The 18,948-nt window shown below is 46.0% G+C and overlaps 2 protein-coding genes across 9 annotated transcripts in view; one reads left to right on the top strand and one right to left on the bottom strand.

The window, feature by feature from the left end:
* Nucleotides 1–6,692: 6,692 nt before the first annotated feature.
* On the top strand, nucleotides 6,693–17,289 carry Yars2 (tyrosyl-tRNA synthetase 2). Its single transcript, XM_070038688.1, has 5 exons — nucleotides 6,693–7,457; nucleotides 9,812–9,979; nucleotides 11,943–12,098; nucleotides 12,387–12,557; nucleotides 14,621–17,289. Exons 1-5 carry the CDS (start codon nucleotides 6,709–6,711, stop codon nucleotides 14,778–14,780), a joined length of 1,404 nt encoding a protein of 467 aa, XP_069894789.1. The 5' UTR covers nucleotides 6,693–6,708; the 3' UTR covers nucleotides 14,781–17,289.
* The window catches only part of Dnm1l (dynamin 1 like), a 49,529-nt gene continuing 47,834 nt past the window's right edge, over nucleotides 17,254–18,948 (bottom strand). For all 8 annotated transcript variants that reach the window (XM_070038631.1, XM_070038640.1, XM_070038667.1 and 5 more), the window contains one exon: nucleotides 17,254–18,739. In XM_070038631.1, coding sequence (XP_069894732.1) covers nucleotides 18,683–18,739 — 57 coding nt within the window. In that variant the 3' untranslated portion in view covers nucleotides 17,254–18,682. The remainder of the gene's footprint in view (nucleotides 18,740–18,948) is intronic.

The following is an 18,948-nucleotide window of genomic DNA, read 5'->3' as shown; positions in this document are numbered from 1 at the left end:
AAGTCCCTATTTCTTTTGGTGACTCAGTATCTAAAGTGACCTACTTCCTCATTTAATGTCCCCTTGAATTTATCATTTATGATAGTTCACTTGCATTTCAATAACAAAACAAAGTGGAGCCTGGAATGGTGACTCATGCCTGTCATACTGCTCGGGAGGCCGAGGTCTGAGAACTGCAGTTCAAAGGCAGCCCAGGCAGAGAAATCCAAGAGACTCATGTCTATTAACCAGTAAAAAGCTGGAAGTGAAAGTATGGCTCAAGGGGTAGACTGTCAGCCTTCAGTGTAAAAGCTGAGAATCCCAAGTTCAAGCCATAGTAGTGACAAAAAAAAAATCAGATACTCTCTTGAATCCATTAGATGTGTTCAAGAAACTCAGAACTAATTAGTCATGTGTGTGTGTGTGTGTGTGTGTGTGTGTGTGTGTGTGAGAGAGAGAGAGAGAGAGAGAGAGAGAGAGAGAGAGAGAGAGAGAGAGAGAGAGAGAGAATATCCTGGGGTTTGAAAACTCACCTAGGCACTGTCCCTGATCTTAATTTTTGCTCAAGGCTAGCACTCTGCCACTGGAACTGCAGCTCCACTTCCAGCTGCCGCCTCCTCTTCCTCCTCTTCCTTTATTGGAGATACAAACAGGTATGAACTGCCAATAGCAATAGTTTTTAAACTTAACACAAAGAAGATACTTTATGCCATTATTTCTAGGATACTTTGTTAGTTTTTACAGGGTTATAAGGTTACTTAAAACTACGGAAAGCAGACTCATAATCCCAGGATAACTGAGAAATGTGAAATCAAGGACAAAAGTTATCTCTGATTTGCTTATAGTCGCGGGTTTCAGCCCTGGACATGAAGCCAGGATGCGAGTTTCATTTGCTTCTATACAACCTGCTCAAGCCTTGGGTGACCTCTGTCCTTTCCCACACATTATCTTTCTAAGAGTAATAGGGTTTGTGAATTTATGTGCTTTTTATTGTTGCCTAGTCTCCTAATCCAACCTCTTGCAACATTTTATTATCTTACTTAGATGGTATAAATTCCTTACTCAGACTACATATCCTAAGCCCGCCAAATGAGACTCAATTCATCTCCTTCCTGCCTCATTATAGTTGAATTCTATAAACACAGACACACACACACACACACACACACACACACACACATTTTCAATTAATATTTTTTTAAGTTCCTTTTTTTGGGGGGGGGGTGTCTGGTCGTGGGGCCTGAACTCTGGGCCTGGGCGCTGTCCCTCAGCTCTTCAGCTCAAAGCTAGCACTCTACCACTTTGAGCCACAGCGCTACTTCCGGCTTTTTGCTTATGTGGTGCTGAGGAATCGAACCCAGGGCCTTGTGCATGCAAGGCAAGCGCTCTACCACTGAGCCACCTTCTCAGCCCTCAATATTTTTTGTATGTGCTGGTACTGGGACTTGAACTCAAGGCTTCCTGCTCCCACTTGGCTTATTCTACTCAAGACTGATGCAGTACCACTTGAGCCACCTCCCCTTCTAGCTTTTTGCTGGTTAATTGGAGATGGGCCTCTCACAAATTTGTCTGTTCAGGCTGACTTTGAACCTTGAGCCTCAGATCTCAGCCTCGTGAGTGGATAGGATCGCAGGCTTGCAATCTATGCCCCACTAAATTGGGGAATTTCTGAAGAGAATTCAAAAAGTGAAATCAAACAATTCAGGAACATTTAAAAACTTAAAACAGAATCATTTGGTTTAGTCAGACTCAGAACTGTGCCACTAATGAAAGGTTTAAAGAATGTGTTTAATTAAAACAAAAAATTAGCAGAAAGCAATCTTCATCATGGTAGTCAGATGTGGAAAGTATTCCCAAAAGAGCAGTAACATTTTTGAGTCAGGCACACGGCAAGAAAATTCCTCCCTTTGAATACTTGCTGTGAACAAACAAGTGTACTTCTTTTCCTTTTGGCCTTTTTGTACACCAAGTCTGATTTCTATGGATTCCGTCTCTGGGTCTGTGAATTAACATTTACTGGCCTTCTACATGTAAAAAACATTGGAAAGAACAGTTTTGAATCTGCTTCCACTTAGGCTGTTATGAAAGGCGAAGGTAATTATTAGGGACAATGGGTGTGTGAGCTCTAAGTTGAACTCTCTGCTGAAAACCCACATCTTACAGCCAGCAGGACCATTGTTCAAGGCCATTTCTGACAGTGAAGAGGAGGGAGCTGCCTGGTACCACAGCCAGGAGCCCCTGCCTCTACTGAGGGGGAGAGGATTGGCTGGCCCACGCCCCAACTGGGGGTTGAAGAATGCTTCCCTGTTTCCACTCAGGATGATGAAGAGTGAGAGAGGAGAGCGAGGCCTGGCTGTTCCCTTGGTATCTTTCAGAGGCACAACAGCAGACAGAGGCGGTTGCAGGGCTGGGAAGGTGTCTCAGTGGTAGAGCGCTTGCCTTGCATGCATGAGGCCTTGGGTTTGATTCCTCAGCACCACATAACCAGAAAAAGCCAGATGTGGTGCTGTGGCTCAAGTGGTAGAGCGCTAGCCTTGAGCTGAAGAGCTGATGGACAGCACCCAGGCCCAGAATTCAAGCCCCATGACTGACCAAAACAAAACGGTGGTTGCAAAGTGGAGCCAAAAGAGAGTGTACAGATTTGGTCAATCTTTACACATTCATGTTGTCAATTCAATCATGCCAACAGGCACTACTGTGTGTGTATTTTTAGATGAAAACCCTGGAAACTCAAAATGTCTTAAAACATTTGCTCACAGTCAGCCAGTAAGAAATGGATTTGAGCCCAGCATAGGTGGCACATGCCTGTAATCCCAGCACTCACGAATAGGAGAGAGGCAGGAGGATCATGCCTCCAAGGCTATCCTGAGCTTTGCAGTGAGACTGTTGAAGAGAGAAGAGGAAAAGGAAGAGGGAAGGAAGAATGAAGGCAAGATGGGAGGGAGGGAGCTGAGATGTTATCTGTGTCTGTCTTCAAGTTTCTTTATGATCCTCGGCTTCTGCTCAGCTCAGATTAGCCTCTGATCTGAGCCCTAGCAAGTCCAATAAAGCAGCTAGTGCAGGGTAAAGGTTGACAAGGCTCAGCTCTCACAGAACAGAACAAAGGCACACGTCCCCAAGATATACCATACAAATTCAAATGCCTAGCCATTTCCTAGGAAACCAAGCAAATCCTGAGGAAGCAGATCAAAGATGGAATTCAAGCACCTAGACCAAGTTCTCTGATAGGAAATCAGCAGCTGGTGACCTCGGCTAAGGGAAATCCAATGGAAGACCTGGGCTCTTAGTCATTGCTTAAGTCAGCCATGGAAAAGAGATGTAGAATGGGAGTTAGACTTGTTTGAATTGGGATCAGCACCACAGATTCTTTACAAGGGCAGGGCAGACCTAGGGTGTGGCTCAAGTGGTAGAAGGCCCCACCTAGCAAGATGACAGCCCTCTGGACTGCTAAGAAGAGGATGTATTGAGCTGGGAAGGTAGGTGAGAGGGAGCGCTCTTGCCTAGCATGAGTAAGGCCATGAGCACTGCAAAAATAAATAAGCCAGGCACCCATGAGTCACACCTATAACCTTTGCTTTTCAGAAGACTGAGATATGAGGCTGGACCTTCAAAGACAGCCTGGGCAGGGAATGTCTACAAGACTCTTTTTTTTTTTTTTTTTTTTTGACCCATTCGTGGGGGCTGAACTCTGGGCCTGGGCGCTGTCCCTCAGCTCTTCAGCTCAAAGCTGGCGCTCTACCACTTGAGCCACAGCACCACTTCCCGCTTTTTTCTGCTTATGTGGTGCTGAGGAATTGAACCCAGGGTCTCATGCATTCTACCACTGAGCCAACTTCCCAGCCCTCTACAAGAGTCTTATCTCCAATTAAGCACTAATAAAATCTGGAAGGAGAGCTGTGGCTCTCCTTCCAAAGCACTGGCTTTGACCTAAAAGGCTCAGGGAGAGCAACCAGGCTGAGTTCAGGCCCAGGACTGGAATACACACACAGACACACAAAAATACTGTTAAATAATAAGCAAACAAGCACAATTCTGCAGTGTGTGTGTGTGTGTGTATGATGGGTTTGAACTCAGAGCCTCATACTCTAGTTCAGCTTTTTTGCTAATAGCTGGCACTCTACCAATTGAACCATACCTTCAGTCTGTCATTTTGTTGGTTAACTGGAGGTGAAGTCTCTAGTCCAGGCTGGCTTCAAACTGAGATCCTCCAGTTCTCAGCCTCCTGAGTAGCTAGGATTACAGGATTACTGCCACTGGCACCTGTGATACATACTTTCGTAAGAAGTAGGACTTCCTGCAGAAACTGAGTCATGAAACCACAGCATGAAGTCATACTTTCCAGTAGAAAGTTGCTAAGATACCTTTAGATCCATGTGTCACCTTGACCCAAAGCCTGTGAATAAAATGTTCCCCTATAAAAACGTTCAGATTCTGAGTTTTTTAATCAAGTTTTAAAAATCAAGCAAATCTAATTCTGGCTTTTGTTAGTTAATTGGAAATGAATCTCACAGACTTTCATGCCCAGGCTGGCTTTGAACCCCAATCCTAACATCTCAACCTCCCGAGTAGCTAGGATTACAGGCATGAGCTACAGTTGCCTGGTTTTGCCTAGTCTTTTATTTGGTTCTCCAGAAGCTGATTGCTTCTCCAGTGCTTTTTGCCTGGACTGGCTTGAACCTTGACCTTCAGATCTCAGCCTCCAGAGTCACTAGGCTTATAGGTGTGAGCCACCACACCTGACTAGTTTTTTTTTTTTTTTCTTGTTTTTTGGTTGTTGTTTTTTTTATATTTTTTTTTGGGGGGGGGGATCAGGTCGTGGGGCCTGAACTCTCGGCCTGGGCACTGTCCCTCACCTCTTCAGCTCAAGGCTAGCACTCTACCAATTGAGCCACAATAACACTTCCGGCTTTTTTTTTTTTTTTGGTCGGTCGTGGGGCTTGAACTCTGGGCCTGGGCGCTGTCCCTCAGCTCTTCAGCTCAAAGCGAGCGCTCTACCACTTGAGCTACAGCGCCACTTCCGGTTTTCTGGTGGTTTATTGGAGATAGGAGTCTCATGGTCTCTCCTGCCCGGGCTGGCTTTGAACCGCGATCCTCAGATCTCAGCCTCCTGAGTAGCTAGGATTACAGGCGTGAGCCACTAGCGCCCCGGCCACTTCCGGCTTTTTTTTCCTTTTGCTTATGTGGTGCTGAGGAATCGAATCCAGGGCCTCATGCATGCAAGGCAAGTGGTCCACCACTGAGCGACTTTCCCAGCCCTTTTTGTTTTGTTTTTTATTTATGTGCTCACACCTGTAATCCTGGCCTCTCAGGAGGCTGAGATCTGGGGATCATGGTTCAAAGCCAGCCATGGCAGGGAACTTCGTGAGACTCTATCTCCAATAAACCACCAGAAAACCGGAAGTGGCATTGTGGCTCAAATGGTAGAGCGTTAACCTTGAGCTGAAGATCTGAGGGACAGCACCCAGAGTTCAAACTCCATGTCAGGCCAAAAGAAAACAAAACAAAAAAACTTAGCGTTAAGAAGTAAAAGATCCTGTATGGGGTGTGGTCTAGAAGAACCCTATACCACGACCCCCAGTTGCTGGTGTTTTGTTGATGGCTCACAGATGAGCCCCTTTCTGTACATGGCCTTCCTCTAGAGCCTTGCCCATAGTTGGGTCTTCTCTCCAAGGTCATCCCACATTTAATAACCAGTCAATAAGAGTGTACAATGGCCTCCCCATTGCTTCAGGCTTCAGATGATCCTGAAAGGAAATCCCAATTCTACAGGAAGATCCATCAACAGAGGGCTCCAATCTGTCTCTTCCCCACCTCCCTTCCTTCACACAAGTGTTCATCGATAGTACAGGCCAATCATCCTGCACATAAAGCTCCAAGACAGAATCCAGGAAATCAGACCTGAGCTGCTTGGTATTAAAAAAGGCCCCAGGAATCAGCCAGTCTGCGGGAGAATTTTGCAGTTGGTCCACTTGCTGGAGAGCCGCATCCCAGGTGCGCCTGGCCTGCTAGGGCCCTGGTGGTCTGAATCTATCCTAGGCTGTGTGGCTCACACCTGTGACCCTGGCTACTCACTCAGGGGGTTGAAGTAGTGAGGATCGTGGCTCCAAGCCACCCAATGAACTGCCAAAATAGCTGGAAATGGAGGCGTGGCTCAAGTGATAGAACACCAGCTCTGGGTGAAAAAACTCAGGAACAGCACCCAGGTCCTGAGCACCGGCGGCACGCACGCGCACGCGCACACACACGTAACTGGTCTCGGAATTTTAGCTTAGTGTCTGTTATCGCTTGGACGAGGCTGCCACCTCCCGGAGCAACCAAAGAGACGCCGAGGGCTGGGGACCGAGTCCCGCCGGGCAACCCCAGCTCCCGGCGTTCACAAGCTCCCTCGGCGACCGTGCCGCTCAGAACCACGCGCGCCGCCACGTTCGTGCGGGAACGCGCGCGCAGAGAAGCCAATTCGTTGCAGAGCGCTTCCGAGTTTCACGTGCTGGGGGGCACTGCACCACAGCCGGAAGTGGCGCCCTGGGGCACCGGGACCTTCCGGACCGGCGAGGCGGGGCCACCCCCGAGAGTCCAACCGCGGGAGACAGCCTACTGCGGAAGTGCCGACTGCGCAAGCTCCGCCCCTCGGCTAACACGCGCGGAGCGATGCGGAAGTACGAAAGGGCACGGGAAGGGAGGAGCCGGGTCTCCGACGACCCAGCATCCCCCTCGCGCGCTGCTGCCAAGATGGCGGCGCCCGTGTGGCGGCGCCTGTCTCGGGGCCGGTGGTCCGCCGCCGCGGGCCGGCGTCCGGCGCACTCGGGCGCGCAGGGATTCCTGGCGGCGCAGAAGAGCCGGGGCCTCTTCAAGGAGTTCTTCCCGGAGCGGGGCACGCGGGTGGAGCTCACCGAGCTCTTCGCGGCGGGCGGCCCTCCGCAGACCGTGTACTGCGGCTTCGACCCCACGGCGGACTCGCTGCACGTGGGGCACCTGCTGCCGCTGCTGGGCCTCTTCCACTTCCAGCGCGCGGGCCACGACGCCATCGCCCTGGTGGGCGGCGCCACGGCGCGCCTGGGGGACCCGAGCGGCCGGCAGCGCGCGCGCGAGGCCCTGAGCGCCCAGCGCGTGCGAGCCAACGCGCAGGCCCTGCGTCGCGGCCTGTGCGCCCTGGCCGAGCGCCACCAGCGGCTCTTCGCTGACGGCCGCGCCTGGGGCCGCTTCACCGTGCTGGACAACACGGCCTGGCACGAGCCGCGGGGCCTGGTGGACTTCCTGGCCACGGAGGGCAGCCACTTCCGCGTGGGCACGCTGCTGAGCCGGCAGAGCGTGCAGAGCCGCCTCCGGAGCCCCGAGGGCATGAGCCTGGCCGAGTTCTGTTACCAGGTGCTGCAGGCCTACGACTTCTACCACCTGTTCCGCCGGCACGGCTGCCGCGTGCAGCTAGGCGGGGCCGACCAGCTGGGCAACATGGTGTCGGGGTACGAGTTCGTCCGCAGGTGAGCGCCGCGGGGGGCGCCTGGGAAACCCCACGCGAAGCCGGCCGGCCGGGACACCGACGCGTAGGCTGTGCCGAGTGCGCGCGCGCGCGTGCACGTACTGGGACGTGAAGTCAGGGCCTTGCCCATTCATTTGGTCCTGTTGCCACCTCGACCCACAGCTCCGCTCGGCGGCCTTGAGGGTTCGTTTGGCTAGGCTGTTTTCGAACCTCTGTCCTCGCATCTCAGCTCCCCGAAAAGACGCTTCTTCGGTTTATTATTTTTGTGTTTTGAACTTTTTTTTTTCTTTCTTTCGTGTCAGTCTGGAACTTGAATTTGGGGCCTGTCGCCGTCCATGACCTCTGCGCTCAAGGCGAGCACTCTACCACCTGAGCCACAGCTCCACCTCCAGCTTTTTGGTGGTTAATTGGAGATGCTGGCTTCGAACCCGCTATCTTCAGATTTCAGTCGCCTGAGTTGGTAGGAGGATTACAGGTGTGAGCCACCATGAAACTTTTTTTTTTTTTTTTGCCAGTTGTGGGGCCTGTACTTTGGGTCTGGGCGCTGTCCCTCAGCTCTTCAGCTCAAGGCTAGCGCTCTACCACTTGAGCCACAGTGCCACTTCTGGCTTTTCTCTGCTTATGTGGTGCTGAGGAGTCGAACCCAGGGCCTCATGCATGCAAGGCAAGTGCTCTACCACTGAGCCACCTTCCCAGCCCAGGTGTGAGCCACCAGTGACTGATTGGTGGTTTATTATAGTGTCCTTCCTTCAAGCCTTGGACGGTGTTATTCTCGTTCAGGGGCTGTAAAGAGTTAATGACACTAGGGAAGGAAACTTGTCACTGAGACCAAGGGGCACATTGTAGAACTCTGCAAGAAATAGACCATTGATCAGGATGTAGAGTGTCTATTCTTTTTTTTTTTGTTTTGTTTTGTTTTATTTTGGGTCCTGTCGTGGGCCTGAACTCTGGGCCTGGGTGCTGTCCCTCAGCTCTTCAGTTCAAGGCTAGCACTCTACCACTTGAGCCACAGCACCACTTCTGGCTTTTCTTTTGCTTATGGGTGCTGAGGAATCGAACCCAGAGCCTCAAGCATGCAAGGCAAGCACTTTACCACTGACCACCTTCCCAGCCCCAAGTGTTTATTCTTTACCTGTCTCCTCTGTTTTTAAGTTGAGATTGCTTTTGTTGATTATATCTGAAGGTGACTGGGCTTTCTTTGAGTAGCCTGTTTTAGGTTTTCATCTTGCATGAAGGGAACTTTCGTTCTCAATTGGCATCTTTTTTGGGGGGGGGGTGCAACTGTAGGTATTTGGTAAGTAATGTAGATTTTAAGTGGCATTTTCTGTGCTATGAAACAAACTTTTTTTGGTCAGTATTAAGGTTTGAACTCAGGTGCCTGCCTGTTCTTTGCTCAGTTTGCTTGTTGCACCATTTGAGTTATGCCTCTAGTCCTGGCATTTTGCTGGTTAATTGGAGATGGAATCTGGGCAACTTCTCTGCCCTGGTCGGTTTCAAACTGGAATCCGACAGGTGTGAGCCATCTGATTAGTTAGGATTACAGATATGATTACATCTGGCAGATGTGGGTTTAAAAAAAAAATCTCATTAATGTTTCTGTTGCGTCCCCCTTCCCTATATTCTCGAGAATCCTTCCCACCTGGACATTGGAAATCATTTTCCTTTGCATAGAACTACCTGTGTAATTAAAATTCAGGTAATTAAAGTTCAGGATGAAAAAATGCAAATAGAGTGTGGGTAAGGTAACAGTGTATAAGAGGGACAGGAATTCAGATTGAAGTGGTCAGAAGCACTTTTTTTTTTTCCTTACCCATCCTTGGGCTTGAATTCAGGGTCTGGGTGTTGTCCCTGAGCTTCTTTCACTCAAGGCTAGCATTCTACTACTCTAGTCAGAGCTCTATTTCTGGCTTTTTGAGTAATTTATTGGAGATAAAAGTCTTGGGCTGGGAAGGAGGCTCAGTGATAGAACGCTTGCCTTGCATGCATAAGGGGCTGGGTTCGATTCCTCAGCACCACATAAGCAAAAAGAAAAAAGCCGGACGTGGCACTGTGGCTCAAGTGGTACAGCGCTAGCCTGAAGAGCTGAGGGACAGTTCCCAGGCCCAGAGTTCAGGCCCCATGACTGGACCCCCCCCCAAAAAAAAAGAAAGTATCAGACTTTTCCTGCCTGAGCTGGCTTTGACTAAGATCTTCAGATCTCAACTTCCTGAGGAGTTGGGATTACAGGTGTGAGCCACCAGGACCCAGCTGCAAGGCCTTCGTTGCAGCAGATAACTGGAGTGAACTGGCGCAGGGTGGTGGCGGAACCTGTTGGTACTCATGCTTGAATTGTATCATGAAATTCTCTTTGCGCAGGGTGACTGGAGAAGACGTGTTTGGAATCACGGTCCCTCTGATTACCAGCACAGCCGGTGCAAAGCTAGGAAAATCAGCTGGCAATGCCCTGTGGCTGAACAGAGACAGAACCTCTCCTTTTGAATTGTATCAATTCTTTGTCAGACAGCAAGATGATTGTGTAGAAAGGTGAGTTTTTAAGAGTTGGCTGTGAAAAAAGTAATACGTGCTTGTTACATTGTTTTTATTGTTTTGTTTGTGCAGTACAGGGGTTTGAACTCAGGACTTTGCATTTGCTGGATAGTGTGAGTCATGCCACCAACCCTCATGATAACTGTTTTAGCCAGTGAATCTCTGTACCCTTTCTAATTACTTTTAATGCATCAGTACTGAGACTTGAACTCGGGGGGCCTTGCCTTCTTGCTTGGCTTTCTACTCAAGGCTGATACTCTTTATCACTTGAGCCAGACCTCTGCTTCTGGCTTTCTCGCAGTTAATTGGAGAAGTCCCAAGGATTTGTTTCCCTGGGACAGCCTTGAACTTTGATCCTCAGATCTTAGCCTTCTGAGTAGGTGGGATTATGAATGCTAATGACTTTCTTAACCAAGATGGTAGTTACATAGGTGTTTGCCTCAAAGTGACAATGTTAGTATATATGTTATACTTGTTTATTTTTTTCATTGGCTACATTAGTTATACAGGGGAGATTTCATTGTGACATTTAAACACAAGTATACAATGTAATCCCAATCAGTCTGGCCACCTCCATACTCTTCTTTACTCCTTCAATGTACTTGTTTCAACATGTTAAATTTTACCAAAGAATTTTAAGAAAAGGTATGAGCTGGGCTCTGGGGCTCACACCTGTAATCCTAGCTACTCAAGGGGCTGAGATCTGAGGATGGTTCAAAGCCAACCCAGGCAGGGAAGTCCGTGAGACTCTTATTTCCAAGAAACCACCAAAAACCAGAAGTGGTGCTGTGGCTCAAGTGGTAAAGCGCTATCCTTAAGCTGAAGAGCTGAGGGACAGTGCCCAGGCCCAGAGTTCAAGTCCCATTACCAAAGAAAAAGTATGGAATACTGTTTCTGTTTTTAAATAATGCTTTTTTTTTTTAATAGGTACACACCAAAGTATACAAACATCCTCGAGAAGGATGGAAACAAATTTAGATTAGTGGTTATCGGTAGGGGCCAGGAAGGGAATGGGACAGGGACAGGGCAGTGTGTTTATACCATTTCTCTGCTTTTAGAAAAGAAAGCTCAAAGCCAAATGTGATTAAAAAAAAAATAGTAGTACTTGCTGGAGGCTCAATGGTTGTGATCCTAGCTACTCAGGACTCTGAGCTGAGATCTGAGGATCAAGGCTCAAAGTCAACCAGGGCAGGAGAGTCTGAGACTCTTAGCTCCCATTAACCAGCAAAAATCCAGGGGTGCAGATGTGGCTCAAGTGCCAGAGCACTTGCCATGAGTGGAAAAGCTAAGGAAGGGTGTGAGGTCCAGTGTTCAAACTCTAGTACTGACAGCACAAGAAAAAGGAATATCTTCAATCTGAATAGTGTATTTATTGGCAGTGCCTTCTGCGTATTTATTTTTCAGATTTAAAAATATAGTTTAGGGGCTGGGAAGGTGGCTCAGTGGTAGAGCGCTTGCCTTGCATGCCTGAGGCCCTGGTTCGATTCCTCAGCACCACATAAGCAGGGGGAAAAAAAGCCGGAAGTGGCGCTGTGGCTCAAGTGGTAGAGCGCTAGCCTTGAGCTGAAGAGCTGAGGGACAGTGCCCAGGCCCAGAGTTCAGGCCCCATGACCAAACCCCAAAAAATAATAATAATAAAAATATAGTTTAGTTGGGCACCGGTGTCTCATACCAGTCCTAGCTACTCAGGATGCTGTGATCTGAAGATCACAGTTTGAAGCCAGCCCAGGCAGGAAAATCTGTAAGACTTTTATCTCAAATTTAACCACCTAAAAGGCAAAAGTGGAGCTGTGGCTTAAGTGATAGAGTGTTAGCTAGCTTTGAGTGGAAAAGCAAGAGGCAAGGCCCTAAGTTCAAGCCCCAGGATCTGCACAAAAAAGAAAGGGGGAAAAAAGATTTAACAGTGTGAGGAGACTGGAGATAAATGTGATAACTGTGTAACACTTTTCTTCTCCTGAAGGTACCTGAAGCTCTTCACTTTTCTGCCCCTTCCAGAGATCGATCACATTATGCAGCTGCACACTACAGAACCAGAAAAGCGAGGTGCTCAGAAACGACTTGCTGCCGAAGTGACAAAGCTGGTTCATGGACAGGAAGGGCTGGATTCTGCCAAGAGGTGACCTTCAAAATGGTTTCTCTCTCATAGACTTGAGAATATTGGGAGCTATGCTGTTTTGTGATTATCTTGCCGTTTAATTATTGACAAAGATTGGCAACATTTGACTTTAGTGCTTTATGTGTTTATTGGGGGAGGTAGGAAAATGATCTTGTGAATACACAAGTTAGGTGAAGCTCTTTGAGTAACTTTATGTATGGAACATAATGGATCCTCCACAGTTGGTCAATGGCTGTGAGCATTTACCATTACGCACTTACCTGCTGTGGCCTTTAAAATGTTTTCCAGGTGTACGCATGCCCTGTATAATAGCAGCATCGATGCACTGGAGGTCATGTCGGATGAAGAGTTAAAAGAGTTGTTTAAAGAAGCTTCCTTTTCAGAGTTAGTTCTTGACCCTGGAACAAGTGTCCTGGACACCTGTCGCAAAGCAAAAGCCATTCCGGATGGTCCCCGGGGGTGAGATGATTCCTTGGTTCATACTGGGTGTTAAAATTTGTACCACATGCTCCCAGAGAGAGTGCTTTCTGGAGAAGGCTTTAGTGGCATCTCTTTACTTGTAGAAGTTAGTTTAGTCCGTGAATGAAGTAGAAACAGTACTTATTGTTGAAAATCCCTTAAACTTCCTGTGAATTATAATACTGGGGGCTTGCACTCGGTCTGGGTGCTATTGTCCCTTAGCTTTTTCATTCAAGGCTGGTGTTCTACCACTTGAGCCACTGCTCCACTTCTAGTTTTTTCATGGTTAATTGGAGGTAAAAGTCTTTGCCCATGTTTCTGCCTGGGCTGGCATGAAACAACCATCCTCAGATCTCAGCCTCCTAAGCAGCAGTGTGAGCCAGTAGGACCCATGTTCAGTACCATAGTATATTTTTTGTTGTTGTTTTCTTGGTGTTCTGTGACTTAAACTCAAGGCTTGGGCACTATTCCTGAGCTTTTTGCTCTAGGCTAACACTATACCACTTGAGCCACAGCTCCACTTCCAGCTTTTTGATGGTTTATTGGAGATAAGAGTCACATAGACTTTTCCTGCCCCCTCTGGCTTTGAACCATGATCATCAGAGCTCAGTTTCCTAAGTAGTTAGAATTGATTTTAGGCTTGAGCCACCAGCATCTGGCTCCAGTATATTTTAAATATGATTTGAAGTTCTGAAAATAAAATTAGCCTGATATAACATGCTAAGGCTTATAAAATATGAAGTGTTTCCCTAGAGAACTGCATATTTCTTTTTCAGGAAATAGACTGTTTTAATTGCTCAGTTTTGTTATTAGTGCATATACTTGGTGGGGGTGTGAGTGTGCATTGGTCTTGGGTTTGATCTCAAGGTCTGGACACTGTCCTGGAGCTGCTCAAGACTAGTGATTTGCCACTTAAGCCACAGTGCCCCTTCCAGCTTTTTTGGTAGATAATTGGAGATGAGTCTCATGAGTTTCACCTTCTTGCCTGGGTTGGTTTCATACTGAAATCCTCAGATCTCAGCTTCCTGACTAGCTACGATTATAGGTATGAGCCATTGGTGCCTGGCTTCAGGGCATATACTTTTGCTCTACTAGAAATAATTTGGCATATAATTGGTGTTCATCCATTTATAACTGAACAGTGATAGGTTGAGAGAAAAGTTGAAGACCTTGGGTGACTCATCTATGGGAGTTTTAGCACACATCATCTGCCATTGTTACTGTGGTGAATGATATTTGCTATAATTTGTTCTCTTCCAGTTGTTTTGGATTGATTGCCTCTGTTGTAAAGAGCCCTCAAATGCATATATGTAAAGAAAGCCCATTGTCGCCTTGTGGGTACACTTCGTGTAACTAACTGACTCCCTGATAGGCTGATTTATTTAGTAGTCACTGACTTTGAGGCTGCTGTCATATACTTTCAACAATGAGTCATTGACTTTAAGGATTTTTTTTTTTTTTGGTCAGTCGTGGGGCCTGAACTCTGGGCCTGGGCGCTGTCCCTCAGCTCTTCAGCTCAAGGCTAGCACTCTACCACTTGAGCCATAGCACCACTTCCGGCTTTTTTCTTTTTGCTTATGTGGTGCTGAGGAATCGAACCCAGGGCTTTAAGCATGCAAGGCAAATGCTCTATCACTGAGCCACCTTCCCAACCCTAGCCCAGCTCTTTCTCTCTACCCAATAGAAAAGTCACTATGGTCCCTTATATTTGCTCTATTGGAAGGTCATTAAAGGCAAGAAAATCTAATTGTGAACATGAAGGTAAGAAATATAGCTGCCAGGTACTGGTAGCTCACACCTATAATCCTAGCTACTGAGGATGGAAACATCTGAGGATCTCAGTGCAAAGCCAGCCCAGGCAAGAAAGTGTAAGACTCATGTCCAGTTAGCAGCCACAAGCAGGAAGTGTGGCTCAAGTGCTCGAGTGAAAATGCCAGTTCAAACCTAGTAACCACTGCATGCGTGAACAAGTGGTTTCAACTGAAAAGCTTTTAAGTTGTGAAGTAAGTATCTTTTGAAGGAGGGGAAAGTGTTTCCTGTAATAACTGCATTTCTGTTTTTAGGTATCGGATGATAACAGAAGGCGGAGTCAGTATCAACCACAGACCAGTAACAAATCCTGAGTGTGTTTTAGTTGTTGGACAACATATTCTTAAGAATGGACTTTCTTTACTTAAAATAGGGAAAAGAAATTTCTACATTATAAAGTGGCTTCAGTTATAAAAATTTTGTTTTTGGCTGTTCAGACGTGCTCATCCTGAGACTTGAATTCAGGGCCTGGGATGTGTCCCTAAACTTTTTGTTCAAGTCTCATGCCCTTAGACTACAGGTCTGTTTACTATGTGATTAATTGGAGATGAGTCTCATGGATTTTCCTTCCTGGGCTGGCTTCAAGCATGATCCTCAGATCTCAGACTCCAGAGAAACATCTGGCTTTTTTTTTTTTTTTTTTTTTTGGTGCTGGTCCTGGGATTTGAATTCTGGGCCTTAATACTGTCCCCAAGCTTTCATGCTTAAGGCTATCACTCTTCCACTTGAGCCACAACTCTACTGACCTTTTGGAAGTTCATCAGAGGTAAGAGTCTCATATCTTAGACTTTCCTGCCCAGGCTGTCTTTGAACCACAGTCCTCATATCTCAGTGTCCTCAGTAGCTAGGACTCCAGGCATGAGCCACAGGCACTTGGCTTAGCTTCATTCTTAAAATATGTGGTTTGGTTCAGTACAAAATAGAATGAAGAATACACTAGGCCTGAGAATGTGAGTAAATTATTTTTTAAGGACTTGTTAATAAACAAGGTTTTTTATTAATGATTTATTTCTTGGCAGATAATTGACAATTGTATAAAACCATGATTTCCAGGATTAAACTTAAGAAAATACTCCCGGATTGTCTTTTCTGTCCTATCCTCCTTGTGGGAGTGATAGTGACAGGCACGAAACTGATGCACTTTTACTGTGGTTACAGAGCTCATTCATTTCACTATGTTCTATGGGTCTTTTATAATTAGCCATGCTGTGCTGGAGCTGTGGCTAAATGGTAGAGCATCTTGCTAGGTTCAAATCACTCTCAGGCTAAAATCTAGCTGCGCTTCGGTATTAGAAATGGTAATGTTCTGCCTCGCTTCGTTCTCGGGTCACAATGGCGGGCAGGTCTGCTGTTTCAGCCTCTGGATGGTGTTCAAAAATGGCATTACAATGCTGCAGGATTCAACAAACTGGGGTTAATGAGAGATGATACCATACAGGAGACTGAAGATGTAAAAGAAGCCATAGAAGGCTTCCTGAAAACTTTATGGCAGGATGTTTCGGATCAAGAGAGCTCTGAGCCTTACCACGAGGCATCTTGCCTAAGGAGCACTGGACAAAATATGAAGAGGATAAATTCTACCTTGAACCATACTTGAAGGAGGTTATTTGGGAAAGAAAAGAGAGAAGAATGGGCAAACAAGTAATCATGATGTTTTACCTGTGAATGCAGTTGTGCTCAGAGAATCTATGATGTAAATTAAATCTGAAATATACAACTTAAAAATATTTAAATATAATCGATGGAGGAAAAAAAATGGTATGTTCTTGGGAACATAAATGTCTTTAACTTTTAACAAGAAAATAGTTCTTAAAAAGGCAGATGAGGCGGGAAGGTGGCTCAGTGGTAGAGTGCTTGCCTTGCATGCCTGTGGCCCTGGGTTCAATTCCTCAGCACCACATAAGCAAAAAAGATAAAAAGCCAAAAGCGCTGTGGCTCAAGTGGTAACTGAGTGCTAGCCTTGAGCTGAAGAGCTGAGGGATAGCACCCAGGCCCAGAGTTCAGGCTCCTTGACCGTACTCCCCCCCCCCCCAAAAAAAAAGTTAGATGAGGTCACAGTTACCATTAGATATTACATGAGTTTCTTGACTAGATTCCTATAATAGAAATATTTTATCAATTCAGAAATGTATCTTTTGTCCTTGAGCAAGCTTATAACCAGAGTTGAACTAAAAAGGAATCAAAGAAATAAAAAGTATTTCACCAGCTATCCAATCATGAGACAACAAGAGATTCATTTGGACTGGGAATGTGCATAGCATGCATGAAGCCCTGGGTTTGGTTCCTTAGTACCACATACACAGAAGAGGCCAGAGGTGGCTCTGTGGCTCAAGTGGTAGAATGCTAGCCTTGAGCAAAAGCAGCTCAGAGACATTGCCCAGGCCCTGAGTTCAAGACCCTGAGTTCAGGACTGGAAACAAAAAAGCTTTCAGGTCAAACCTAAAAGATCTGTAATCAGATTTGTTCAGCTCTACATAGTAGGCAAATTAACTCTCCAGAACTGATTGCACATTTGAAAAGTAAAGGTGCTAACAATCCTGTTTTCCTGAGGATCAAGTGAATTGCAGAAAATGACCCATTTTCCTACAAGCAGCAGTATAGCTTACTATTTCATATGCAGAAATGGATATGCAAGGATACCTCAGTGAATTGTGAGATTTCTAGAAAAGGTAGTCATAAAAGTTTTTGATACAGGATGAGCTAAACTAGTGGGTACTGAAACACTTGTGGCTCATGTCTGTAGTCCGAGATAGGAGGCTGAGACCTGAGGATCCAGAACCAGCCTGGGAAGGAAATCCTGGTGAGACTCTTACCTCCAGTTAACCACCAGGAAATCAGAGTGGCACAAAGTAAAGTTATAAGTTCACTTAAATGCTTCTGAGACACGTTAAGAGGAATTCATTTATTGACAAACTTGAATGTCATTCTATACCAGCAATTTTATTTACATAGCAAGAACATACAGTATTATAAATATGCCGGAGATCATTTCCACCTCACACTTTTAAGAACCAGCAAGGCCGGTGTTCTTGAAATTTCTTGCTTCTGGTTTGTACAGTGTGTAGTACCAGCAGGTGCCCAGCATGTTTTGAAAGCTTAAATCTTGAACTTGAAATGTGATAGGCAGAAAAGAAAAGAGGTGCATTGTAAATTTTTCTTGTAAACTCAAAAGGCTGCTATGGTAAGTCGTCTGGTCCATCTGAGAGAAGTCACGGGTAGCTCCACTTTCAAAGCTGGTTTTGTGTGTGCATGCTAACATTCTGGCAGCATGCATTCACTGAATGGATTCAAAGATGTCCTATCAGACTTGTTTGGGCTTTCTGTGTTTGAGATCACTTGGAACCAGTTATTTCTTGGTAAATGGGGACCATAAGCTGTTCATGTTTTCTCTAACAAAATCCTTCATAAAAACTTGGAAAGTTGTGTTCATGATACATAATTTTCTTAATGTATACGTATGGTGTTGCAAACGGCTCCACCTTCTGAATGAAATGTAGCCACTGTGTGCGCGTATGTGTGCACGCGTGTGCATCTGGGTGTTTTTCTCTGAAGAACCAAGCTTGGCTGGTATTTCCCAGTCACTGTGCTAATGTAGTTGGTAGCTACTACCAGCTAATACAGTGAATAAACTGGATTTGAATTCCCACATAAAGGCAATCTCAGAATGTGAGACGGTGCCCATTGTATGGATATATCTGATTTACTGTTTTGGGATTTGCAGAGTAAACTGGCTATCATTACCAAGCCCTACTGTTTTTAATGCAGGAAGTCCTAATGCTTGCTTTCAGGTTGAAGTGTGAGAGTGGATTTGAATCCACTCTCCACCAGGACTCCAGATCCATGTGTGCCTTCAGTTTGCAGAGATTTAAACTGTATAATGACGGTCAGTGACTGAGGAGATTGCCAGCCCTCACCTTTCAGAGCCAGTTGTATAGTATGTGCATTGTCTTCCTGAAGGACTATGTAGCAGCTTTAAGACGAACAAGCTTACACAGGTCATCTTCCTCACAGGCAAACTTTGTACAACTAGAACATCAATAGGTCTCTTAAGTTCAGATGAAACTGTCACAAGACAGACTTCATATATACATATATATATATATGTATGTATACGGGAAAACTTTATAGAAACAGCCATTTATTATCTGGATTAAATGTGTGATTTGTTCTGTAATGCAAGGTACACTTCTCATTTATATAGCCAGTCTTCACATGAGCAGATTCATACCATTGCGAAACACAGTTCATACAATTCTACTCAAGTAGGCAGTAACTAGCACGTTTTGAGCCGAAAAGTCTGTTTCATATACTTCTCTTCACCAGAGGTGAGTCTCTCGGATTTCAGCAATAATTTGACTAGCTCCTTGTAATGCCTGCATAGAAGGAAATAAAAAGTTGTTAACATGAATCTGAATTCTGTGGAGAAATTTCTCCCAATTTTTTATGTTGACTTTGTACATTATTTATTTATTTTTGGGTGCTGTTCCTAGGCTCTGTCCCTCAGCTTTTTGCTCAGGCTAGCACTCTATCACTTGTGCCATACATAGTTCTACTTCCAAAATGAGTCTCAAGAAATTTCCTA

Source organism: Dipodomys merriami, unplaced genomic scaffold (assembly GCF_024711535.1).
Source record: "Dipodomys merriami isolate MVZ:Mamm:240054 unplaced genomic scaffold, mDipMer1.0.p SCAF_10, whole genome shotgun sequence".
Lineage (NCBI taxonomy): Eukaryota > Metazoa > Chordata > Mammalia > Rodentia > Heteromyidae > Dipodomys > Dipodomys merriami.
This window is presented reverse-complemented; position numbering and strand designations above follow the sequence as displayed.

Coding starts and splice junctions, on each gene's coding strand:
- Yars2 (XM_070038688.1), top strand. CDS start 6,709: ATGGCGGCGCCCGTGTGGCGGCGCCTGTCTCGGGGCCGGTGGTCCGCC. Junction 9,980..11,942: donor CAAGATGATTGTGTAGAAAG/GTGAGTTTTTAA, acceptor CTTCTCCTGAAG/GTACCTGAAGCTCTTCACTT. Junction 12,558..14,620: donor ATTCCGGATGGTCCCCGGGG/GTGAGATGATTC, acceptor TTCTGTTTTTAG/GTATCGGATGATAACAGAAG.